Source organism: Perca flavescens, chromosome 11 (genome assembly GCF_004354835.1).
Source record: "Perca flavescens isolate YP-PL-M2 chromosome 11, PFLA_1.0, whole genome shotgun sequence".
Taxonomy (NCBI): domain Eukaryota; kingdom Metazoa; phylum Chordata; class Actinopteri; order Perciformes; family Percidae; genus Perca; species Perca flavescens.
The window spans coordinates 7651237-7678831 of record NC_041341.1 but is presented as its reverse complement, the minus strand read 5'-3'; the positions used below and the strand labels follow the sequence as shown (position 1 = coordinate 7678831).

The following is a 27595-nucleotide window of genomic DNA, read 5'->3' as shown; positions in this document are numbered from 1 at the left end:
TGAATCATCCCTTTAACATTCTGAGTTTTTTTTTTTTTTTTAATCTGCGTGAAATTCTGTGGAATTTCCCTGATAATCAGTTGGTTAATTTCTGCCAGTCAATAAAAAATGATTGTTTACAGAGTAATGAAGATAATGGTTTAAGCATTAAACTATCCTCTTGAGTTTGGATGAGAATAAATCTCACAAATGTAAAGCCAGGGAAGGTACAGTATAATGGGATGGAGTAAATGTATGTAGGATTAGGACAGCAGTTTGGCTAAAAGACCCACATCTGGCTTCCATTACCTGGGCCGCGTGCATGTGTACGTGTGCGTTTATGGGGATTGTAGTCGTCCGGGTGACGATTGTGCAGGAAACGTGTCCGCTGAAGACTTACAGTATTAATGCATCATGCTGCAGCTATTTTTAGCTGTCTGAGGTCAGGGGTGGCTTGTGCTGCTGGGAGTTGCAGAATCCTTCGCCGGGAAAGTCATCTTGTCAGCCCTGAAAATACAATTTTTGGAAAACAAAGTGACATGAAAGGCTATGGTGGAATATAAATATATTATTTGTTTATGTGTGTCCTTCAATGGAAAAAAAAAAAACATAAAAATAACAAAAGCCCTTTCCCTCTTTTGCATGCGAAAAAATGAACAAAAATCCCCCAACATGTCAGTTTCAGAGGAACAGTTTTCCTTGGAGACAGACAGACAGTCATGATGTCAATCAATTAATTAGTAGGATACCAGAGAGAGTGAGGAGACTTCACAATAGCACCAAATGGAAAATATAGAGCCGGTTTTTGACTTAATGCAAGATGTCTTCTTGCTGTGGAGCGGTTAGCAGATCAGTAATCACTGCCTGGAACAAATTGTGCAACTCCGCTTGTCTTCCCTTCTCTTCCCTCTGTCTCTGCTGTGACACGGCAGCGTGATAGTGAACATGACAGTCTTCCTCCACAGGCCCCCCCGTACACAAATGTGCCATTAGCTGTTATCTGTAAAGCAGAGATATCAAATTTAGCAGCAGGGCAAGGTCATGTGGGGAGAAAAATCTGAGAAAATCTGTTGAGTGTATCATTGCAAGAAAATCTATCTATCTATCTATCTATCTATCTATCTATCTATCTATCTATCTATCTATCTATCTATCTATCTATCTATCTATCTATCTATCTGTATTAATTTTGTCAGACGAAATGAGCCTAAATATGTTCGTCACAACCTTTTTTTCCATGACTAAGACGAGACGATGACGAGACTGCACCAATGTCCAAAAACACTGACTAAGACTAAATTAACATGCATTATTGTTGACTAAAAAAGACAAGACTTAAATGTTTTGCATAAAATAAAAACTAAGATGAAATCTCTCTTCATTTTCGTCTACATTCATTTCTACTTTTGAGATAAAATATTCACTAGGGTTGAGTACTGAGACCCGGTGCTAATACTATAGGTATACATATATATCTACATATACATATACATATAGGTGCCTTAATGACCAGTATCTACCGGACCGAATAGCAACGTGGATTTCGGTGACTCATTACGGTGCCACTTAAATTCCTGCGCTTCTCTCTGATGCTCCTAATCAGACGTTAGAGGCAACCGAAACATTGCTGCATGTCACGCTAGTTAACACTAGACTTGGCAGCAGGTAACGTTAGCCTACCGTTAGCTAGTAGCTGGAGTAAACACGGTTAAAGGTCCCATGACATGCTGCTTTTTGAATGCTTTTATATAGGCCTTAGTGGTCCCCTAATACTGTATCTGAAGTCTCTTTTATATAGACCTTAGTGGTCCCCTAATACTGTATCTGAAGTCTCTTTTATATAGACCTTAGTGGTCCCCTAATACTGTATCTGAAGTCTCTTTTATATAGACATTAGTGGTCCCCTAATACTGTATCTGAAGTCTCTTTTAGATAGACCTTAGTGGTCCCCTAATACTGTATCTGAAGTCTCTTTTATATAGACCTTAGTGGTCCCCTAATACTGTATCTGAAGTCTCTTTTATATAGACATTAGTGGTCCCCTAATACTGTATCTGAAGTCTCTTTTAGATAGACCTTAGTGGTCCCCCTAATACTGTATCTGAAGTCTCTTTTATATAGACCTTAGTGGTCCCCTAATACTGTATCTGAAGTCTCTTTTATATAGGCCTTAGTGGTCCCCTAATACTGTATCTGAAGTCTCTTTTATATAGACCTTAGTGGTCCCCTAATACTGTATCTGAAGTCTCTTTTATATAGACCTTAGTGGTCCCCTAATACTGTATCTGAAGTCTCTTTTATATAGGCCTTAGTGGTCCCCTAATACTGTATCTGAAGTCTCTTTTATATAGACCTTAGTGGTCCCCTAATACTGTATCTGAAGTCTCTTTTATATAGACCTTAGTGGTCCCCTAATACTGTATCTGAAGTCTCTTTTATATAGACCTTAGTGGTCCCCTAATACTGTATCTGAAGTCTCTTTTATATAGACCTTAGTGGTCCCCTAATACTGTATCTGAAGTCTCTTTTATATAGACCTTAGTGGTCCCCTAATACTGTATCTGAAGTCTCTTTTATATAGACCTTAGTGGTCCCCTAATACTGTATCTGAAGTCTCTTTTATATAGACCTTAGTGGTCCCCTAATACTGTATCTGAAGTCTCTTTTATATAGACCTTAGTGGTCCCCTAATACTGTATCTGAAGTCTCTTTTATATAGACCTTAGTAGTACCCTAATACTGTATCTGAAGTCTCTTTTATATAGACCTTAGTGGTCCCCTAATACTGTATCTGAAGTCTCTTTCCCGAAATTCATCCTTGGTGCAGAATTACAGCCACTAGAGCCAGTCCCACAATGAGCTTTCCTTAGGATGTGCCATTTCTGTGTCTGTAGCTTTATCCAGTTGTGGTTTTTGTCGTTTAACAGGAATTTACTGGTGAAATAAGATGCTCGATATTTATATAACTTTATATAATTTATTTTTATATAACTATTTGACTGAAATGGATATCAGAAATAATCTCTAATTTATTTAAAAAAAAAGACTAAAATGTTTTGACTAAAACTTGACTAAGATATATTGAGTTCTCTTTTGACTAAAACTAGACTAAAATGACGAGACTTTTTGTCGACTAAAACTTGAGTAACAAAAAAATGATATGTGAATGACTAAATATGACTTAAACTAACAAGGACATTTGGCACAAGGCTAAGACTAAATTAAAAATAGGTGACAAAATGAACACTATCTCTCTCTCTCTCTCTCTCTCTCTCTCTCTCTCTCTCTCTCTCTCTCTCTCTCTCTCTCTCTCTCTCACTTTATCCAGTTCCATTGTTTGATAGTCAACACACCAGCACATTGAACCACTTCCCACGTTGCTCTCAATCCCTTCACCTCCCTTAACTTTTGTCACTTGGTGTCCATTTCCTTCCTCCTTGACTTCCAGGACATGACAGCCAGGGACCTTCTGCAGCAGAGGTGCACTCTCCCTAACGGAGACACAGCGTGGAGGCCGTCTCCACTTGTCACCGCTGCCATCGAGGGCAAGCTGCTGGTTCTGGACGGTATACACAGGGTCAACCTGGGAACCCTGGCTGTGCTATCTAGGTACTTTAGTTTGCTAAAAAATTTTTTTTGATATTTTTGCTTTAATTAGTATTATTTTCAGAAGTCAAGGGAGCTGGTGCTGTACATGTCAAATATAGACAGACAAACACACACTTACATACGCCGCCCAGCTCATTTCTACTGTGTCTATGTGTCCCAGGTTACTCCATGACAGGGAGTTGGATCTGTACGATGGGACCAGGCTGCTGAGGTGGGACAGGTACCAGACACTAAAGGAACAACTGCAGTTCACTGACCAGCAACTGCAAGAGAGGTACATACGCATGCACACATGCATACACAGGGGTTCATGGGTTATGTGTGGGAAAGTGCATTTAGGAGCATTTTTGAATCTGTGTTTGCTTCAAACATGAAAACATGACAGTTGTGGTCAGGGGCTTTTCAAATACAACAATAACTGCATTCAGCATGAGTGAGAGAGACAAATGAAGAGGGAAGCTGAGAGTAAAGGCCAAAATATTATTCAAGTGGTCATATTATGCTTTTTGGCATTTTCCCTTTCCTTTATTGTGTTATATATCTTTTTTGTGCATGTAATAGGCTTCCAAAGTGAAAAAGCCCAAAGCCCCCCCCCAAAGGGACTTACCATCTCCAACAGAAAACACTGTTCACAAACTGCTCCAAACAGCTCTATTGTAGTCCAGCCTTTACTTCAGAGACAAACGTGGTCACTTTGTAACACGTTATAATGCTCACCTAGCTGCTAGCATGGCACGCCCTCATACTCTGCTTCTGACTGGCTAGTAGTCCTTACCTAGGTACTGTCAGGGCACGCCCTCATACTCTGCTTCTGACTGGCTAGTAGTCCTTACCTAGGTACTGTCAGAGCATGCCCTCATACTCTGCTTCTGACTGGCTAGTAGTCCTTACCTAGGTACTGTCAGGGCACGCCCTCATACTCTGCTTCTGACTGGCTAGTAGTCCTTACCTAGCTACTGAGCATGTGCGACTCCCAACAAAGATGGTACAGAAGTGAGATGTCTCACTCTGTAGCTAAAACAGAGAGCTCAACACACAGGGTGAAAAGAGGAGCTGCAGCAATGTACAGTACAACAAAAATATGGTGTTTTTTGAAAATTAAACCATGTAAACCTATTCTGATACAACCTCTAAATACAATTGTGAACCTGAAAATGAGCATAATATGAGCACTTTCAAGGTAAACTAAGAGATGGTAAGAGAGTGACATTGAGATTTATGAAGCTGGCTATGTGTCTGACCTCAGTGTTCCGCTTACAGTCACATAGATGAAGAGGAGAGTGATGCGATTAGTTTTCATATCATCCGACTTCTTCTGAGCCTCCTGTCAGGTTCTATTCTATCCCTGCTGACCGCCAGAGGCGATGCTTAAAGCACTGAATATTCCCTTTTGCGCATGCACAGTTCAAGTATGTATACCAGCAATGTCACTTGTGACCCCTGGATGACCCGAGAGAGGCTATATCTTCCGGATGTCATCAGGGGATCTGCTCCTACCGAATCTTCTTGTGGGATCACGAGGATTCCGAGTGTCAGAGCGCTCTGGCGGTCATTCAGGATTCATAGAACCGTAGTTACATTCGTAACTTTCGTTTTGCCAGGTGTTCAGACTGAAAATAGCCCAAGGTTAAAGGAATGCTTGGGTCTGCAGTGGTGGGAAGTGTTGGAAATCTGGTCTAGGAAGGCCAGTTTTAATAATAGTCTTCAAAGTGTGATGGCTTTTTAGAGACCAGAACACTGGACAGTGTTTTATAAGACTATGACACAGCATTTTATATAGTTTTACTGCTGGCATTAATGTATTGTATGTGAATGACCGTTGTTGGTCTTGACCTTAACTGTTCCCCGTGTTTGACTCATGAAGTGTGTGTGTGTGTGTGTGTGTGTGTGTGTGTGTGTGTGTGTGTGTGTGTGTGTGTGTGTGTGTGTGTGTGTGTGTGTGTGTGTGTGTGTGTGTGTGTGTGTGTGTGTGTGTGTGTGTGTGCGTGCGTGCGTGCGTGCGTGCGTGCGTGTGTGTGCGTGCACGCACTCTTAAAAACCCACCTAAGCTGGCAGGAAGGATGTTTGTGGTGGGACGTCTGGGCTGAAAAAAACCCACTTCCTCTTCCTACTCTCCTGTGGCTCAGACAAAGTGTGTGTGTGTCGGTGTGTGTGTGTGTCGGTGTGTGTGCGCGCGTGCGCACCAGGATTCTATTGTGCATTACAGTGCAGTTTTTCTTTGAATATCCAGTTCAACATGTTAGGTTCCTGGTTTAGCAAAACTATAGATATGACAAAGTCAGAGATGGATAAGAAAGAACCAGCAAGTTGCTAGGCAACATAACGTGTACATACAGTATATACTGTGTGTGTGTGTGTGTGTGTGTGTGTGTGTGTGTGTGTGTGTGTGTGTGTGTGTGTGTGTGTGTGTGTGTCCACATGTGTTGACTCCTCTTCTCCTCACCGGCTGTGTATATCCATGTGTTTGTGGGTTGGAGGTCTGCACAGGACGTTTTTTTTTTTTTTTTTTATTCCTTCACTTTTGCTCATCCCGCAATGAAAACAAGACCCATGCAGCCTAATTTTGCTTAAGGCCGTGGATTAAAACGTTACGGACGGCGTCCCTCTTCCCCTGACAGTTAATGTTGTTTCCCGTAGCAACAGATGGAAACCACATGTTGGAGCGTCCGACTTCAGAGCACCAAACTGTTACCAGTTACCATTTAGACTCGGATTGGATGGCAATTTTGTTAAAATGTTATTGATGTTTAGATTAAATTAGTGTAACTGACTCCATTGAAAGACTTAAGTAGAGAGAGCAAGGCAGGGAGAAAATGAGACAGGCAAAACCCAAACTTACCTTTTTTTTTTATTTCATAATGCATCGATGGATAGTGGAATACAGTGCATGGTTATAACGGCCTCTGATATCCCTGTATATGAGATGTCTTCCCCCACACTCACGACGATGATGGTTAGCGGCCGCCTCCGCCCACACCCGAGTACAAATATGCCATTGCGGAGTGGGTGTCTCTGTGGGGTGATAGAAAGGGACTTTGCTGTCTTCTTGTATCAGAGGATCACACAGCCAGCTGTCAAAAGTCATGCTCTTGTCTCTGACATAGATTGGGGTGACACACGCGCACACATACACACACACACACACACACACACACACACACACACACACACACACACACACACACACACACACACACACACACACACACATCCGTGACAAACACCATGTGCACCTGCACTCTACATCCACTTGAACACGGCTGAACAGATGTCTAACTGTGTGTGTGTGTGTGTGTGTGTGTGTGTGTGTGTGTGTGTGTGTGTGTGTGTGTGTGTGTGTGTGTGTGTGTGTGTGTGTGTGTGTGTGTGTGTGTGTGTTTTTTTTTTTTTTTCAGATCCATCTTCCCCATCCATCCATCATTCAGGGTGCTGGCCCTGGCGGAGCCCCCCATTGTGGGTGCCAGTACAAACAGCAGCAGAGGTCAGCAGTGGTTGGGCCCAGAGCTGCTCACTATGTTCCTCTACCACACTGTCAGCCCTATGGCTAGAGCAGAGGAGATGAAGCTCATACAGGGACTGGTGAGACACACACACACACACGCACACACGCACACACATACACAATACATTTAATCGTATTTCTTTGGTTTGCCTTGTCTATTTAAATCAAGGAATTTGAAAAAAGGTTGTATTTTACAGAAAGGACCCGTGTACACAAACATGTACCTAACTGGTGAAGATGTTTGCTGTTTTTAAATTTTTATTTAAAGCTACAGTAAACTCAAAGGAGCGACATGTTAATTAATAGGTGTTAATTGGGCACTATGAGCAGCTCCTAGAAATGTCTTTAATAATGCTTATTCACTTCCCTGCTTTTTCTTGAATTGTATCATCTTCTGTTTCTTGCCTCAAAGCTTGTGAACAGTTGCAAATTGTTTTGTGAGAGACATGAAAGCTTCCGAATATGAAACGCTGCCTTTGATGTGTGAGTGACTGGAGAGAGGGAAGCGAGACTTGCCAACTTCTGTGTCGAGTTTGGCTTACGGTGCAGAGGCCATTACAGTGTACGGAAAATTATATTTATACGCAGGGCTCCTTACAGCCAGGACAAACTGAGTTAGTAAACAAGGTATAGTGCCGGATGCGACAGTACATTCATCATTGGCCTTTTGTGCAGCTCAGCAACAAGAGTTTTTTTCCAAAATAAATTGTGATTTGGCAGTGATACTGTAACATTAAAGAAATTGTTGGCCTCACACACAAACACACACACACACACTTGCACACCAAGTGAAATACAGACCTTGTTTGGCCATTCTTTGGGACGTTGTGTTGCATGGTTGGGTTCACCTGAGGTCTATCGATTCCATACCGTTAGTTGTTGGGTTAAAAGGGCTGAAGCAGCTCAGTAGCATTTTGGGTTTTGAGCTTTGAAAGGGAATCTGGCTGAAACGTAAAAGTTCATTTCTCTGTGGTTCCTCGGTCATCTTCAGGCTGTGGTGTTGTTGGCCTGGTGTGGCCTCTGGGATATAGAAGGGGTGAAAGTTATGGGAAACTTTGCCATTACAAGATTAGCATCTTAACCACTCAACCACCAAGGCGCCTGGTGCTTTGTTGTTTGGGGTCTTAAAGGACAATTCCAGCTCAAAATGTCAGTACAGTACATGTATACATGCGGGCGCCATCTTGGGGAAGCAGTCACGACCAGTCGAACGACGTGACTGTTTTGCCAAGATGGCGCCCGCTTGTATACGTCAACAGTAATGTCTTTATAAACTATCTTTTTAATAAACTGTCTGTACACTTACAAAGTTCTCAATGCTTTGGTTTACATGTAGGGACCCTCATTATGCTACCGTGGAAGTGTGGGGCTATTTTGAGACTTGTTAGTGGTATAGAAATAGTGATTTCTTTTTACTATACCCGTGCCCCGACGACTAGCTTTATAAGCTAATTAGCGGTTTGCGCTAAAACTGGTCAGATTCGATTAGCATGAAAACATATCCCAGAGAACGGTTGACTCGTTACCCATGTGTTATTAACCCGTAGGTTCATTTTGCGCCGGATTGGTCCTTTAAAGGTCCCATGGCATGACAATTTCACTTTTTTAACATTAATATGCATTCCCCCAGCCTGCCTATGGTCCCCCAGTGGCTAGAAATGGTGATAGGTGTAAACCGAGCCCTGGGTATCCTGCTCTGCCTTTGAGAAAATGAAAGCTCAGATGGGCCGATCTGGAATCTTCTCCTTATGAGGTCATAAAGAGCAAGGTTACCTCCCCTTTCTCTGCTTTGCCCACCCAGAGAATGTGGCCCACCCATGAGAAACGTCAGGGCTTTCAAACGAGCAAAGTGGCAGTTGGTCAACCGTGTCATGATTTCATTTGTATCTAATTCCAGCTAACTACCTGGAATCTAGATCTTGATGAGAAATGGCAATAATTAAAGTTATTCAATGCACAACACGCGTGTTTCTATTATTTGTTTTTATTATTTTATCCGTGACGGGAAGGCTAAATAACCTTATATAATGAAATACAGTCCAACAGCAACACAAACTACATCCTCCAAAATGAGCATACAGTTGAATCAACACCTCTACAGCTGACCATTATAACCATCATGGAGGAGGATTTATAGCAGGACTATATATATATATATATATATATATATATATATATATATATATATATATATATATATATATGTATATGTATATATATATATATATAGTTTTGAGCTAGGTGTACCTCACAAACTGGCAGCTGTATCTCAAAATCCCTTACTCTCCTTATCTAAATACCATCCTCTTCATCAGCCTTCTCTTTCTCTCACTATGTAGACTCCTCATGTTCCAAAGGATGCAGCCGAGCAGCTACTGCACCTCACACACAGTCTGCGCAAGACAAATGACGCCACAGTAAGTGTATGTGTGCGTGTGTGCTCTCACCAGTGTGTTTTACGTGTGTGGTGTATGTGAAGTAATTTATTTGTGTATGGTGTGTGTCTCCAGGCCCAGTCTCTGGCCTCTTCTCTCTCCACCAGACAGCTGTTGAGGATCTGTCGCCGTCTCTCTCAGTACCCCGAGGAGAGCATCGCTCACGCTGTCAATAAGGCTTGTCTTTCTAGGTACACACACACACACACACACACAGACACACACAAACTCACTCAAATCCCTACTGTGTATCTTGATTGTAATGCACTTCGTTCATGTTTGATACAAAGTGATTTTTGAGTGCAGTATGACTTTGTGCCCCGGTGATTTCATTGTGAGCTTGTGTGTTTTAGGTTCCTGCCCAGCCTAGCCCGGGCCTCTCTTGATAAAAGCCTCGCCAACTGCTCCATACAGGACACCCCCGATCCTGCTGAACACACTCGTGACTTCAGCTGTAAGTCCCACTCAGCTATCTAGACGAGATTAATTCAACTACTCACTGTTTCCAAATACATTTCATAGCGTACAGAGCGTTTTGCAGTTTAATTAGCAGGTGGTTGACAGTGTCAGCTGTTGCTTCCTGTGCTAAAGAAAATGTGACAGTAATATTATTGTGCTGCCAGCAACGATTAATTTCATTGTTGATTGATTAGATGTTTGGTTGATAAAATGTCAGAAAATGGTGAAAAATGGCCATCAGTGTTATATTAACTCTTAAATATATTAACTCTTAAATATATTAACTCTTAAATGTTTACATTTAAGAAGCTGGAATCTGAGAATCTTGACTTTAAATGGATTGTCAAAATAGTTGGCGACTGATTTAATAGTTGACAACCAATCGATTCATCTTTGCAGCTCTAATACATATGCATGTGTACATGTATATACACCTTTTTTATATACAAACTTGTATCCATACATAGTGGTCAAATGTTTATGTTTACCTTGTTCAGCTCTGTCGTATGTCTATTTCTGTGTGTGTACTTTGAGAGCAACAATAAGCCAGACACAATAAGGAAATAAGGAGCGAGTTCCCTGCATCAGTAAATTTTGATTGAAGAAGCTACTTAGCACTAGTGGAGTTGCTTAGTAACACAGAGCAGAAGACTATATTGAAGCCCCCTAGTGACACACACACACACACACACACACACACACACACACACACACACACACAGTGACTGCATCTCCTGTGTCTGTCCAGGTTCGGTGAAGGATGGCGTGCTAACGATTGGCAGCGTGTGTGCTCCAGTGTACGACGCCGATGACAAAATGAAGGTTCCAGACGTGCTCTTCTACGATAATCTCCAGGTAATTACACACTAAATTCAAAAACCAAATAAAACACATATCAGTCGGAACCAAATTAAGGCTTCACGATATTAGGAAAATATCTAATTGCGATTATTTTGACTGATATTGCGATTGCGATATGATTGACGATATTGGAGGGAATGATCGATTTTTGTATCATTATTAAGTCATTATTAATAAGTGTGATTTTTTTTTTTTTTTGGGAGGATCTGTACCAAACAAAGATTTTTTCTTAGGATAGGATTTGTAGGCCGGGACGTCTCTGCAGCACCACAATGCTTTATTTTACAATGGTTTGACACATATTTTGCCTTTAACAAAAATTGCCCCCACTTTAGTCCATATTGCGATTTTGCTAAAATTGCGATTAATTGTGCAACCCTAAACCAAATCTGTAACTGCAAGACAACATTACACCGAACCTTGTGTGATTTTCAAAGGCATTTATTTCCAGGACATGACCCAGATTTGACCACATGAAAAAAAAAAAAAAAGAAGATGGATTACAAATAATAAAGAATAATTCGTTTTTGTTTATTTTCTCCCCAACTGAGAAAGCTCACTCCGTGTATTCTTGACAACACAATATTCATTGCATCGTTCATTCAAATGAGGTCAGTCCCATTCCTCTTTCTTCCTTGTTCGTTGTTATTCGTTTGTCTCGGTCCCTGTTGCATTGTGTGACATTATTTCATTATGAAGGATTTGACTTTTAGTTCTGGTATTAGCTGATATTTCCCAGGGCCAGGCTCTTTTGTTGTTCCTTCTTGGTCTTTTTCAGATACACTGAAGTCTCAGAGATGCTTATCTCTCTCCTGGCAGTAAAATCTGCCCCGGCCAGTACACTGTAACTGACCTCTGATTGCTGTTATTGGTCGATTTTATTGGATAAGAAATCAATCTGACTTTAATTCGGCTAAGTATTTCTCTGTGTGTAAAGCATTTCATCAAGAGCCAAAAGTCAAGCAAAATCAGTATACTACATACCTTAAAACTATAAAGAGTCGTTCTTTAGAGAGTCAGGCTGTTTCAGACAGGATGGAAGCAGAGAAAAGTCGGGTATGTTGGGGTTTGCCAGTTCTTTTGTAACTTTCGAAATACGACAGTCACCCCCGCTTCATGCGGTGATTGTCCAAGTGTGCATACCGTAGGCGTGAAAACGGGCAGAACCACACATTCCTCCCAGTCCTACTTTGGCATGCTGAATGCTCGCCTCTGTGCTGGCAGCGATCAGAGGCAGCGGGCTTCCAGAAAAACACACAGGACGAAAGCTGCCAAAATCGGGATCAAGTTCTTCAGTACATCTAGTAGAAATAGACAGACTCTCTCCTACGTCGTCACGTTTTTCAAATGTAACTTTAACTTCTATTATTAAACACACATTACGCTACTGTGCCTGTAAATGTTTATTGATCTCTTGTAAAAACTATAATGACTAGTGTAGAAATATTTCATTCACAAAATTTGTGTATGTGCTCGTTGCAAAAGAGCTGTGTTGAGTAAGTGGTTAAAAGTGACCTCCGATGCACAGAAAGTTAAAGCTTTAAGTCCTAAAATAGTTTAGGCTTTTATGGCATAGAGGCAGAGGTGGAAAAAGTACTAAAATATTGTACTCAAGTAAAAGTACCAATACTTTGATGAAATATTACTCAAGTACAAGTAAAAATACCTATCTGAAAAATTACTCAAGTAAAAGTAATAAGTAGTTCATTTAAAATGTACTTTAAATAAAAATTACTTAGTTACATAAAAAAACTGTAAAACGGAGCGGTGGGGATCTCTCCCATGTAATGAAAATAGGACAAGGGGTCATAAAGCCAAAACTATTTAGTTTTTAATTAAAGAAAAATCTATACAAATGTATAAACACCTATACAAATGTATAAACATCTATACAAATGTATACACATGTAATAACAGCATAACACATGTCACACATGACATGTAAGACCCTTAGAAAGGTATAATGTGCAATTTTAGTTCAGACCATCCCATAAAACGTTTATAAACAATCAACTGAAAGTGAAAGTACCATACATTGTTAGTTCCGAGGCCATCCCTTTCTTCACAAACATAAACAACAGTTATAATGCAAATCAAGGCCAAATCACGTGTTTTGACTCCATAAATGGGTAATTATGATTATTAATATTAACAGTTTATGGTTAGACCCTAATGTTCACAGCCCAGACTAGCAGCTAGCTTCTACACACCTAAGTAGCCCGTATGAGCTAATTAGATGTATCAATTTAGCCAGTGTCCTACATACATTGTCCTACGGAAGAGGTGGGCAATTAATTTTCCCAAAGGGCCACATGAGAATCAGGGACTGTTGTGGAGGGCCGGACCAATAGGCTAAACTCAATTCTGCTCAATATGAATTTTATGTCAAGCGGTCTCTTTTTTTTCTCTGAGCATATTAGTGCAGCAGAGTCCACCAAACACTCTTTAATAAACTCCCCTTCAGAAAATGGCGTACTGTTTTTTTGGGATATCACAAAGCTGGTCTCTACTGCTGCATCTGGATGCCTTGTTGCTTTTGCAGCGTAACTAGCAAATTTCAGATGTCATTTTTGAGGGATAACAGCTGATTTACGTCCATGCTAACGTCTCCCGCTCAGTTCGCCGCTCGCCGACACATCCATGGGTCCGACACATGGATGTATTAAGAGAACGGTGCCACCGTAGACAGTATATAGACCTTTTCAATGGAACCCTTCTGCAATTATGTAAGCACAAAATGTAATCTGAAAACTGCTGCCCTGGTTAAAAAAAACACAACGCAACTGATCTCATCTGGTATTCTGTCTGGAATGGAGTGGAATGGAAATTTCTAAGTGACCCCAAACTTTTGACCGGTAGTGTACAGCTGTATACTACTATCCCCGTTAGGATGTGATATGATTTCTATCATTGTTGTTCAATTCTTTGTGAATGATGAATAAACACAAACAATGAATACCACAGAACTTTCTTATGTTATGTAGTTTGTCAGTTGTAGTCAGTCATAACGGAAAAAGAACAAATAAACTTCTTTAAAAAAAAAAAAAATATATATATATATATATATATATATATATATATATATATGGTATCAGATCAGTGCATAAACTCCACTACTCACCAATACCGATACCAGCATTTTAGGCAGTATTGGAGGCTTTTCCGATACTGGTATCCGTATCAGAACATCTCTATATTTTACAAGGTGAAACATTGACATACCAGTTTTTTGTTCTTTGATTTCTCATGTCTTATTGGCCAAAGTCCAGGGAGGAACCTTAGGAACTAAGGACGTGGCACTGACATCCTCTGGCGACACTGATGGCGCTGTGTGACCCAGATTTATCTCTTTCCCACTCGCTCTCTCTCTGCGTCCTCATTCTGCCCTCTCTCCTCTGCCTTGCTTGTATTGGAGACTAAAAAAAGAGTGGAAAGAGGATGAGATAGGATGAGAGCAACGAGGATGCCCTACTTTTTCAATGACCTGTTTTTCTGTCTTCAGAGTAGAAGCACACTTGTAAAGCAGAGGGGAGGAAAAAGCACAAACCCATGTGGTTTTAAGATTAATTTGAATACTCATAGAGCAAGATCAGTACGTTTTTTTTTCTCCATAATATGTGAAATGCAATTCACCACAATGCCCACCTGGGTTCATCTGACGTGCGTGTGAGTCCATAAAACTAACTTTTGAGCTATCTGTGTATTTAAATGTCTCTGCAGCACATGATGGTGATGGAGGACATGTTGAAGGACTTTCTATTGGGAGAGCACCTCCTGTTGGTGGGCAACCAGGTGAGTGACAGATACGCTAACTTCCTGCTGTACTTAAAAATCCCCTGGACCCAGAAAAGAGCCCTGTTGAGTTATGGTTAGAAAAAAACCCCGCTCTAGGTTGTTTGCATTTCTTTAAACCAATCACAATCGTCTTGGGCGGCCTGCCTTGTTGCACGATCTGCCTTGTTGCACGATCCAAATTTTCTTTCTTGCAATTTCCAGCGTGTAGCTTGGTAGCTCAAAGGCTGCTGTTGTTTTTCCGTTGTGAAGGGATTTTGTGATTAGCTGGAAGGTGAGGGACAGCCGTAGGTGAGCCACGCTTTATCCTGGAAATGTACTTCCGCTGATCCAGACTATGTAAACCAAATGCAGCAATCAATCACTTTTCATACATGTACATGTAAATACATGTACAATACACCCCCCCCCCCCACACACACACACACACACACACACACACACAATTAGGCGCACTTCATGTTTCCCCTCTTATCTCTTTATGTGAAGCTCCCACTTTCCCCTTCACCCTCCCGTGAATGCATATGCATGACACAGAAAAGCGCAATTTGCCATTTTCAGTCCCCGCGACAGGCAGTCTGCACTTTTACCTCAGTGCGGCCATGTTTTTACGCACACCTTGCGAAACAAATACGCCTGAACTGGGCGCAAAAGCGTTAGTACATCTGGCCATTTGTGCCCACAGTCAGGTCCTAACGGGCAGGGTTACAGCGAGGAGAGAGGAGGGACGAGGGAGTGAAAGTGGACATGGGCGCTCTGGCAGTGCAGCGGAGGTTGTCCCCGTGCGTTCCTGCACTAATGTTTATGTGTGCGTGCGCTTGTGAGAGCGACTGAGCGGGAGAAGCTATTTGCAAATCGGAGTGCTTGACCATGCATGGGCCAAGCTGAGACATTAGGAGCTGTCAGAGCAGCTTACTGAATGTCTGACAGACTGGCCGAGGGAGTCAGCAGCCATCGGGGGGGGGAGGCAGGCTCTGTGGGAAGCCAGTGGGAGTCCCAGAGAACAGCCCCTGTCAGAACGAAGCAGCATCAAAACTTTCGGGACACACTCGGCAGTCTCCCTCTCAGCACTGCCTCTCTACGGATGGAATGGACACCTCTCCATCTCTCTTTACAGCCTATGTTACTGAAACACAGTTGGTGCATTAAGATTTCATTCAACTCTGCTGGTTGCTGAATGTTTCTCTCCCCCCACCCCCCTTTATCCTTCTATAGGGCGTGGGTAAGAATAAAATAGTGGATCGATTTCTGCACCTTCTGAACAGGCCCAGAGAATATCTACAGCTCCACAGGTGAGGAGAGGCCATGTATCATTTTCAAAGTGTACACAAGTGTTTAGCCACACACTTTTCCACTTCAAAAGTTGAGGAACTAGAGGATCTGAGCTGTCACAAATTAGTTTGGAAATAAAAGTTTTTTGGTTTTTTTTATATCTGAAACTTTTGACCTATCCATTTGAACCTAGATCCTTAAAGAGAACTGGGAAGAAATGTCAGTCAATGTGGTCTTTATTCTCTTTTATAACCCTGCCTCAATGTTTTCAGCTTTCTTTTTCTTTTTTGTCTGACTTTTTCCATTCTGAGTCACTGTCTCAACCTTTCTCTGAACGTCTTCTAGAAAAAGCACAATAGGTTCTTTTCAAGTGTATTTTTTTTTTTTTTTCAGTTTCATTCAGACAGCTCATGTGAATCCAATTTATGTGTCTATGTCTTGGTCACCAACTGCGGAATACTTTACTATCAATTACTAGTTGAGGGATGTCTTAACTATTTTTGTGCATTAAAAGTTGGCGTACTTGAGGGGCTCTCTAACAGGATATCCCCTTCTAAAACAGTCTAAATGTATCGACTGTGGTTGGCAAGTTCAGATGTTTTTCAAGAGAAATAATCCCATTTTCTATTTTCCAATAGAAGGGACAAAGAAACCCTATTTATGGGAGACGTAAGCAGCCAGCATTTCTCTCACTACCTTGCCAGCATTGGCCTTCCCATCAAAGTGTGTCAAAAACTATTTTGGTCCTCAGTAAATCAGGCCGTCCTTCACCCGAACAAGGACATCACATGCCCATATTAAAGAAGTACCGTCCGAAGAAGTCCTTGTTAGCTCTGGTTCACCGCTTGCATAAATACTCCCACGATCACACCTAAATAGAGTGAAAGTTAGGTCCGAGATGCTCGTCCATAGCTCAGTGTGTTGTGTGCCGTGAAATCAGCCCTGCCGTTGAATGTAGCTTTGTTCAGTCAGAGGCAGAGACGGGGCCCTGGTATTGATCTTGGCACTACGAAGACGGCGGTGGAGAGAGGCACCAAACAGAATGCCAATAAATATCATCACTTGTACAAACCTGAAGAACTGAAGTTGTCAATCTCGTTGGGGTTTGTCAATTAGGTCAGATCTGCTGGCAAGCATCAACAGCACATTCACATCTAGAAACTGGCAGCCTCTCCTCTTAGTCTGCGCGTGCGTGTGCGTGTGTTTAGTTTGTCAAAGTCTTGTGAAAGTCAAAGTGGAGCTGGGCCTGGATGTGGCCTGGATAGCTACTGTAACAGCAGCTAATATTAGACCAGGGCAGAAGCAGGAGGCACATCGCTGCATGTGGCTTTTGGGAGCCTGTGAGTGAAAGTCTACAGAGATGTGGTTTAGAAAAAGTGAGGGAGATGCAGCCGGGCCAGGAAGGAAACTAGGACAGCTCCTGGTTCACACTGTGAGGTATCGGAGAGAGAGAGAGAGGGTTGTTGGAGGGGAGGGCTAAAGAGAAGGATGTTCAGAGAAAAGAGGGGAGGGTAATGTTTGTGTTGAACCCAAGCACAGTATCACCGACACCATGTTTAACTGGCCTGCATCTTCGGCGATCAAATAGTACTCAGTTAAAGAAACACACAGATACCAGGCGTGCAAATGCCCTGGCCTGTGCACGTGTTTGGTCTGTTCACTGAAACCACCTCTGGAGGTCTAGGAGGACCCGTATGGCCACGGTAACAGCAGAAGTAAAGTGTTAAATTTAATTAAAAATTATTATTTAACACAATAGCGAAAAGGGGAATTTGATTTCATAAATGGATCTATCTCCAGCGTCAACCCTGTTTACTGCTGTTTCCTTCAGAGATACGACCGTCCAAACTTTGACCCTTCAGCCGTCAGTCCGAGATGGCATCATCATGTACGAGGACTCCCCTCTGGTCAGTCAGACACACACACACACACACACACACACACACACACACACACACACACACACACGAAGGCATGCACGCACACGAGCACAAAATGTCTGCAGTGGAGAAGGTGTATGCCTCTCTGGTGTGATCAGGCACTAATTAAATTCAGAGGACCACAAAAACTGAAACTAACTTAAAGGCCCTGCACACCTACCCAAATGTGTTTTTTTTAGTATTTTGGCAGTTTGAAATTGGGCAGCTATGCATTACATGAGGTTAAAATATTGAATGTACTAAAAAGATTAGTCTCGCTTTTGCCAGACCTACCTCCGCAGCGCTGCGGAGGAGGGTCTGGCTAGTCCACACAGCATTCTGGGATGGGAGAAAGACGTGCTCTGGTTTATTGGCATTTCTTTGAACCAATCACAATCATCTTGGGCGGCGCTAAGCTCCGCATGGAGCCACTGCAAAATAGCCTTGGGAAGGAACTTGTTTTGGTGGAACACGTGTACGTTCAAAAGTAGTTTTAGTTGTGCGAGAGAAAACTCTGATTGGACAGATAGTCTAGCTAGCTGTCTGGATTTACCCTGCAGAGATCTGAGGAGCAGTTAACCACAGTCCTCACAAATCCACCGGAGGTTAGATCGGCAACACAAAGAAAGAGGAAGGAAACGGACATCGGTGAATACATGCATTCCGGCGGAAGTGGGACGTTGAGGATATAGACCCCAAAAAGATTGATTAAGGCTATAGTTGTTCTGCCCTAGCAGGTGCAACAGGACAGTCTGTACATGCTCCAAACCCAAAGGAATAACTGGATGTGTAGGGCCTTTTTTAAATGGAAATTCCAGTTTGATATATGTGGAATTTATTTACATAGTTTTATCCATCCTTTCTATTTGCTATTATACCATTGTACTCAAAAAAATAAGAAGTGTGGTCAAGTCTGTCACCAGAGCTGTGGCTTTTGTTTTTTTTGGGATGTGCATGTTGTTTCCTTGCCACAAAAGCAGATCAGCAATACATTTTGTGTGTGCGCGTGCAGGTGAAGGCAGTGAAACTGGGTCACATATTAGTGATTGACGAGGCCGACAAAGCTCCGACTAACGTCACCTGCATCCTCAAAACCCTGGTGGAGAGCGGAGAGATGATCCTGGCCGACGGACGCAGAATCATCTCAGGTACTCATTCAACAGTACATGCACACACACACACACACACACACACACACACACACGCAGGGTTTTTTAACACCTTGACAGTAGACAGGTCCCAGATACAGCTTGCAGGCAGAAGCTGGACCGTTAAATGGATAAGTTGAGGATTGGATGTCCCGGAAGACAAACGCGAGTAAAAAACACCGGATTGCAGGCCACTAAAGGAGGCTTAGGATAAAAGCCTTTATGGACAGGTACCAGTAGATTTTTGGATCACGCTGTACTGTAAACGTGCCTGTTTTTCCAAGTAGTCCCACGTAATCGCAGTAGCCACTGACGGCTTCTCCATTCCTGAGAGCCTCTTCCTCCCAGAGGAATGCAAACACAACCTTGAGACTTCGTAAACACAAACTCGGGAGAGATCCTATCAGGACTGTAGATGTGCAGATGTGTGGGACTCAGTCACACATATCAAAACATGAAGAATTTAGAGGCAGAAACAGGAAGTATGAGTACTTGTTTTGGTGTTTGTTTGTTTGCTTCTTATGCCGTTCTAAGACTATATGTGTCCCCTCCCAAAAGATCGCCGTGAAGCTGAGGGGAGGCCCAACACCATAGTCATGCACCCAGACTTCAGGATGCTCGTCCTGGCTAACCGACCTGGTTTTCCTTTCTTGGGCAATGACTTTTTTGGAGCTCTAGGTACACACACACACACACACACACACACACACACACACACAAATACATATATACAACACTCACAGCCTGGAGCAGAGGACTAGAAATCTTCTCTTTTATTTAAATAACCAACTCATATATTTCAAAACTAAACAGCTCAGATACATTAGGAAAAGGAATAGGGACTGATATGGCTCCTTTTTAAATTAGCTGGCTCTTTTATTTGGACCAAGGCCAAGGGCCTGTCTCAGGAAGCGGTACAGAGCAAGAGACATTAGAGATGTCAGAAAGCGAGGGAGAGATGGGAAATGACATCCAGCAAAGACCCAAACCCTGGTTTGGTTGAAACGTAACAATTATTTCTATCGTCGATTAATCTGTTGACCGTTTTCTCGATTAATCGATTAGTTGTCTAGAAAATGTCACAATACGGGGAAAAATGTCAATCAGTGTTTTTCCCAAAGTGGATGTCTGTCTCCCAAAAAAGCCCAAGATGATATCCTCAAATGTCACGTTTTGTTCACAACTCTAGAGATATTATAATTTATTAGAGATAATATAAGATATTCAGATTTACTGTCACAGAGGAGAGAAGAAACTAGAACATGTTCACATTTAACAAGCTGGAATCAGAAGTTTTACTCTGTTTTCATAAAAAAATTACTCAAACGGATTAATCGATTATCAAAATAGTTGCCGATTACTTTATTAGTTGACAACTAATCGATTCATCTTTGCAGCTCAAGACTTGAACCCCTCGAGTTTGGAGGATTTTGGTTGAATTCAGACCGATAAGTGCCTTGTCCCTACTGAATCCTGGAGTTTGAGGGTCTTTCAAGTTTTAATCTCCAGACCTGTCAAAGTTACAGCAGCTGTTACATTCCTACATCTGCATGTTTAAAGGTCCACTGTTACTTTGTTGACTGTACGTGGCGCAGCTTAGACTGGAACTTCAGGTCTGGCTCTGCTGCGACAGGATTATATTGTCAGGGTCAATAATACTGTTTTTCCTCGTTGCAGTGAGCAGCGATGTGCTAGGCTCTAGGTTTAGGTAGAACATTTCTATACCAAGACCATAGTTTAGTTTAGTTCATTTGTTTCACGGAACATAAAAAACAAATTACATTGAAGAAATACGAAATACATGTGAGGGTGTGGTAGAAACATGTAACTGCTTGTATAAAAACCAAAACCGAGGGACATGCACAAATGTAGTCCAAAATACATTGCCATACAAAGAGCTAAGCCGCTATTTCTTTAGAAAAGTTATGAGAGATGGAAAAATTGTCACTACAGCACATAATGACTTTGTGTTGTCCTCTGAGCAGGGGATATTTTTAGCTGCCATGCTGTGGACAATCCAAAGCCCCAGGCGGAGCTGGCAATGCTGAAACAGTACGGCCCCAACGTTCCCGATGCTACTCTGCAGAAGCTGGTGGCCGCATTCGGAGAGCTGAGGTCCATGGCCGACCAGGGCACCATCACCTACCCCTATTCCACCCGAGAGGTGGTCAACATAGTCAAACACCTTCAGGTAAGAATTCAATTCACTTCCATTTATTTATAGTGTCAAATCATAACAAGAGTTATCTCAAGACACTTTACAGATAGAGTAGGTCCAGACCACACTATAATTCACAAAGACCCAACAATTCCAGTAATTCCCCCAAGAGCAAGCATTCAGTGCGACAGTGGCGACGAAAAACTCCCTCTCAGGGAGAAACCTGGGACAGACCCAGGCTCTTGGTAGGCGGTGTCTGACGGGGCCGGTTGGGGCTGTGATGAACAGTGCCAATTATAGTCACAATAAAGATAATGGATCAGTGACTAGAAATAGTAGTTGTAGTAGTTCATGGCATAGCAGGGCACTGCAAGGTGTCACAGGACGTAGCAGGGTATAGCAGGGCGTCACAGGACGTAGCAGGGCACTGCAGAGCGTAGCAGGTGTCACAGGCCATAGCAGGGCATGCAGCAGGACCACGGCGACAGGCTGCAACCGTGATTTAGGGGCCACCTTAATCCAAGGAAACATGCTGCGCGAAAAGACAACATAAGGACTCCGGGGAATAAGCTCCCCAGAGCCAGGTTAGTAATGAGCATTTCTGGAACATGGAAGCACACAGATGGAAAGAGAGAGGAGCGAGGAGCTCAGTGTGTCAAAGGAAGTCCCCCGGCAGTCTAAAACTATAACAGCATAATTAAGAGAGACAGCGTAAGGAGAGGAGCCTGGTCGGCCTAGAACTAGGCCCCACTAACAACGGGAACACACCGCACGCTGAAGCGCTGCAAAATGTGTTTTATTTTGTGAAAGTATCCGGCTGCGCTGTGGCCTTCCTGTGTGTGAGAATCTGCCTGACCTGACACATTCGCACGTGGCTCGCGGAGGAAACAGGGGAGATGCTGAAACGACTGCTGCATGGCGCGGGCCGGAGCAGCCGCTCCGCGCCCAATTGCAGCCGGTGTGGCCATACAGAATGGATAACATGCGTGCCGAAATTGAAATATCTCAGCTTCGCAGCTATTTGCGGCACTTTAGCCTGCGATGTGTTTCCGGCGTTAAGCATACACATATCCTTAACAGTACAACAGTGCTTTTTCGTTTTCATTTTCCCAAGTTTGGTCCCAGACAATTTCTTTTTATTATCAGTAATTCATAAAGATAATGTGACCTGAATGCTGCACTGCTAGATGCTTTAAAGGTGCACTATGCGTTCGTGCATGGTTTCAGCGCAATTTAATTTTTGTCTCAAATCGTAGGCATATCTCCTTAAAACGCTAGCTGCCTGCCCCCTGAATACACTGTGAAAAAGCCCGGTCTCGGGAGACAACACAGGGGTCCTAAACGTCAAGCAAACACTAGGGGCACAGGCTGTGCACCAAAATACAACAAACCACGTTCCAGCCAATCATCGACAAGATGGTTAGGGGAGGGGGTAGGGGGTTAGTGCGCATGCACATAATGGCGGGACAGTGAGCAGAGTTGATTGAGTGGCGTGAGCTGTATCTGAGAGTTGCTGCTGCAAATGTGTTTTGTTGTATTTTGATGCACAGCCTGTGCCCCTGCAGAAACTCATAGTGCACCTTTAATAATGCAAGAGAGTTTCCTCACCACACAGCTGTGACAGAGAGAGGAGACCCTGTTCCCGCCTCGACCAGACAAGAACACCCACACATGGACCTCAACATACACCGCTACACCAGAATGTCCGTATAATCGGCGGTTTTCGGAGGGAGTTTTGGCACTGGCACAGGTTAACCTAGAAAAGAACTATGAAGGAAGGCAAAAGTGTGCAGCTGCAACACAGTTGAAACTAGGGCTGCTCTCTCTTAGTCGATTAGTCGACTAATCGGTCGTTTTGGTCTTAGTCAACTTAGATTTCTTTAGTCGATTAGTCATGTTTTATGCTTTTTTCATGCTGAACGACTTATTTCCAAGAAACGTAGGAGCACATCTCTGGTAAACACAAGAATTAAAGTGGTGCTTTTTCATGACTCTTTGCGGAGAAACTCAGATTTACAGATCTGTCGATTAAATCAACTAATCGATTAGTCGATACAATTGAATGAGTGTTAGTCGACTAAGAATTTCTTTAATCGAGCACAGCGCTAGTTGAAACACAGTTCTGAATGGCCCCACTGAAGGCTGGGAGAAAAGCCGGCCATCGTAGAGAAGGACGAGGCACCACAACCGTTTATTTTCAGATTTTCTGTCCTTGAAGGCATTTATAGTGTTGTCACTCGTTTGTACACAACAAGTGACAGAAACATTTGTTTGTTTGTTTTTTCTCATAGTTTAAATGAAAAGAACGGCATGATAGTACACTGAACAAAGTTATATTATGAATGTGGAGGTCCTGGGCTGGTGTGGTTACACTTGGTCTGTGGTTGTGAGGCCGGTTGGACGTACTGCCAAATTCTCTGAAACGCCTTTGCACACTTGTGCAATAATCCTGCTGCCTAATCAGCACAGGTGTCAAAAGTATTCACATTCATTACTCAAGTAGAAGTATAGATACTAGGGTTTGGAAATACTTCTGTAGAAGTTGAAGTATCAACTCAAGCTTTTTACTCAAGTAAAAGTGTAAAAGTACTAGGGCTGCCACCTCTTAGTCGATTAGTCGACTAATCGGTCGTTTGGTCTTAGTCGACTAAGATTTGTTTAGTCGATTAGTAATTTTTTATGCTTATTCATGCTTAATTACTTATTTCCAAGAAACATCTGAGCACATTTATGGTAAACATAAGATTTAAAGTGGTGCTTTTTCAGGATTAATTATGGAGAAACTTAGTTTTACAGATGGTTAATTAACTACATTTATATTGTGCTTTTCTAGTCTTAACCACCTCTCAAAGCGCACAGCTCTGTCAATTAAATCAACTAATCGATTAGTCGACAAAATCGTATAAGTGTTAGTGGACTAAGAATTTCTTTAGTTGAAAAATGCCATTAAGGACAAAATCTTAGCCCCCACAGGGGCCTATAGTGCACTACCCCACCTCCACAAAAAAAAATGTATTCTAAAGGCCATAATGACATGTGATATAATGTTATATTAACATAACCTGCAAACTCAGAAGGGCTGAAAAAGGTGACATGTCTCTGTTTACTCCAGCTGCTAGCTAACGGTAGGCTAACGTTACCTGCTGTCGAGTGTAGTGTTAACTAGCGTTCCGTGCGGCGATGGTTCACTTCCCTCTAACGTCCGTTTTCGGAGCATCAGAGAGAAGCGCAGGCATTTAAGTAGCATCTAAATAAGGCACCGAAATCCGCGTTGCTATTCGGTCCGGTAGATAACGGTCATTAAAGCATCGGTGCCATATTAGCACTGGGTCTGTGCAGGTGCGATGGATCGCGTACAAATCAACAGGGTGTTGGAATGGTATATGTTTATACTTCTCATCCAACCTCTATCTAATTCCCTCTATCCGGATGGCGCGATTTATCTGGATAGGTTGTTTTTTTTTTGTGTTTTTTTTGAACGATGACAAGCCGGAATGAAAACGAACCAAACTGAATTAGGAGTAACGAGGCAATTTTTAAAATGTAAGGTAGGGTTGGGTGGTATCCAAATTTTGATACCATCAAACCTCCTCCCTATTTTACCGCGGTATACGGTATTACCGTGACTAATTAAAAATAATGACGTAAGGCTCAGACGGCATCACCAAACTGTTGGCTTGTGCACCGTTCAGAAACTGAATACCAAACACTAATACTGAAACAATAATAACATAACAACAACTTACAAGAAAACTACTTTTTCCTCCACACTGTCACGTAATGACAAGCACACATAATTACATACATTATATTCAATATTTAATCCTTGTCTGTAAGCGCATTGCATTTTTTTTAATGACGGTATTTAAACTGATACCGTTGTTATTTTTAAGACCCCACGGTATATCGTACCACCGTATTACCGCCCAACCCTAATGTAAGGAGTAGAAAGTACAGATAATTGCGTGAAAATGTAAGGAGTAGAAGTCGGAGTAGTCGTTACTTGACAGCTCTGCTAATCAGCATCTTGATATGAGGTGGATGGATTATCTTGGCAAAGGAGAAGTGCTCACTAACACAGATTTAGACAGATTTGGGAACACTATTTGAGAGAAATAAGCCTTTTATGTACATAGATAAAGTCTTAGATCTTTGAGTTCAGCTCATGAAAAATGGGGGCAAAAACAAAATTGTTATAATTTTGTACAGTATAAAACAGAGTCACTGGGAGATGCCGGCACAGCGAGAGAGACATTGAGCAGGGGGGAAAGGAATAAAGCTGGGGTGGGGTAGGCGTAAAAAACAACATATTATCTGTCATGGATCACATTAACTGTGCTCTCAAAGAATTTATCGCTGTATGCCATTTGAGTTTGAAAATACCCCTGCACAGCTCCCCTTTTTCTCCCCCCTTCCCCCACCCATTTCACCATCTGTCCTTATACTTCCTCATTATAAAAAGCCCACAAATCTGCACCGCAAACGTCTGACCCAGCAGCTAGCTGTGAGTAATTAGAAGTCTGACATCATCCACACAACATATTTCATGCTGAATGGGACTCCCTTACTTTGGATTAAACCTGTAATCATTTACCAAAACAGACTTCAATGGAAAAGTTATTTAGTTTAGTAGCAACGTGATGCTTTGATTCCCTCAAGACACAGCAGAGAGCATTGTATCCATGGCTACCAACACAATCAGTGTAATTTGTCATTATAGTTGTATTGTTGTTTGAATAGTAAGCAGCTTCTTTACTCATTTATCCATCTCCAGACAAACCGTGTGGAGCCATGGTTAGGGCTGCAACTAACGATTATTGTCATTGTCCATTAGTCTGTCGAATTTTTTCTAGTTTTTTGTTGTTGTTTGGTCTATAAAATATGTGAAAAATGTTCGATTCATTGTTTCCCAAAGCCCAAGATGACGTCCTCAAATGTCTCGTTTTGTCCACAACTCAAAAGATATTCACTTTACTGTCTGAATAAACTAGAACATATTCACATTTAAGAAGCTGGAATCAGAGAATTTCAAAGTTGACAACTTATGGATTCATCTTTGCAGCTCTAGCCATGCTGTAGAGAACTAGCCTGTCAAGCCAGACCCACATCAAGACGTTGGGTCTGGGAACTCACCATTGGCAGGGCTCAGTCTGAGGGCCGGGATTAACGGTTGTCTGTCAAATTCCCACTGCACGCAATAGGATAGCACTACAACCAGGCAGAGCAACGAAGAAGGTAGCGGAGCTAGTTGATAGATTACATTTTTGCCGTATCCGGTCGGCAAAACTTTGAACACCGTTCTTTGTTCTTTTCTCAAAGAAAAGCTTAACTCCAAGTCTTCCAGAGTTGCGACCAAAGCCGATTCGAAAGACCGCTGTTCGCCAGCAGCAGCAGCAGCCATAAACCCCGCCCACCGACTCTATACACAATGTGATTGGCCCTGCCAGAGTTTGGTTTTTCCAGCTTGCAAGCCAACGGAGAGCTGCTGGACTGACCCTGGCTGCAAATTACATTTGCTGCCGCTAGGGTGCGTCTAGATTTCTAGGCTAGTAGAGAACATGCTTACATAGATAATTTACACATATAGTACAAAGATGAAGACATATCAACAGCCATCGCAAAGAAACATGTTTGGTGATATGCTCTGGTCCAGATCTTAATTGGCAGCACACTGATTTTAGTAAAAGAGTTCTTAAAGGGGTGATAGAATGCAAAACCAATTTTACCCTGTCATAGTTGAATAACGACAGTTCAGTGGGTAAATAGGACATACATAGAAGCTCAAAGTCCCATTGACACCCCTTTACTATGAAAATCTCATATTTTGAAACTGCCGCTGAAAACGGGCGAATCTCAACAAAGCTAGTTGCTTACGTAAGCATCTCAAAATCCGGAACCTTAAGAGAACAGTCATGCCCCAACATTTACATAGGCTACACAACTGACCTGAGATCAGGTAGTCTTCTGAATCTAGGTCGCGCAGATCTCTGCTATTCCATTACAAAATTCACTTCTGAAACTTTTTTATGTAAAGCTCAAATATGGGCCGTTTTACGAAAATGGATGGCTAATTGCAAATTGTGTCGGAGTTCAGCGCCGCTGCTGCCTGTGTTGCGGCCCAGCCTGCCTTCCTTAACACACCCCGGCCTACTCTGAGCTCGATTGAGCTCCGTTACGACTGGCAGCCCACAGCGCTCCATACCCACGCAAAATCACCGGTTTTTGGCTAATGGACTACTAAACGCTGGTGCTCTGACAGAGCTCCAGGGCCTGCAACTCCCCTCTTCCTAATGCCAGGTGTGTGTAAAGTGAGAGCGCGGTCAGAGAGCTTGTTACGCCAGCAATCTGTTACCACAGGTTCCAGTTAATCTTATAATGTGTGTAATTATAATGTGTTGAGTTATTTAAACAAACGATCGGTGAAATACACGCCTCTTGTCCGCGAGTCTCATTGATAGAGC

General features: G+C 42.4%; 1 protein-coding gene across 1 annotated transcript in view; it reads left to right on the top strand.

Annotated features, from left to right (window-relative positions):
* The window catches only part of vwa8 (von Willebrand factor A domain containing 8), a 116745-nt gene that overhangs the window by 28547 nt on the left and 60603 nt on the right, over positions 1-27595 (top strand). Inside the window, exons 13-25 of the mRNA XM_028591338.1 lie at positions 3428-3588; positions 3749-3862; positions 6984-7167; positions 9430-9507; positions 9601-9716; positions 9879-9979; positions 10733-10839; positions 14566-14637; positions 15853-15929; positions 17741-17816; positions 18841-18976; positions 19535-19654; positions 20962-21167. Coding sequence (XP_028447139.1) covers positions 3428-3588; positions 3749-3862; positions 6984-7167; positions 9430-9507; positions 9601-9716; positions 9879-9979; positions 10733-10839; positions 14566-14637; positions 15853-15929; positions 17741-17816; positions 18841-18976; positions 19535-19654; positions 20962-21167 — 1548 coding nt within the window. The remainder of the gene's footprint in view (positions 1-3427; positions 3589-3748; positions 3863-6983; positions 7168-9429; positions 9508-9600; positions 9717-9878; positions 9980-10732; positions 10840-14565; positions 14638-15852; positions 15930-17740; positions 17817-18840; positions 18977-19534; positions 19655-20961; positions 21168-27595) is intronic.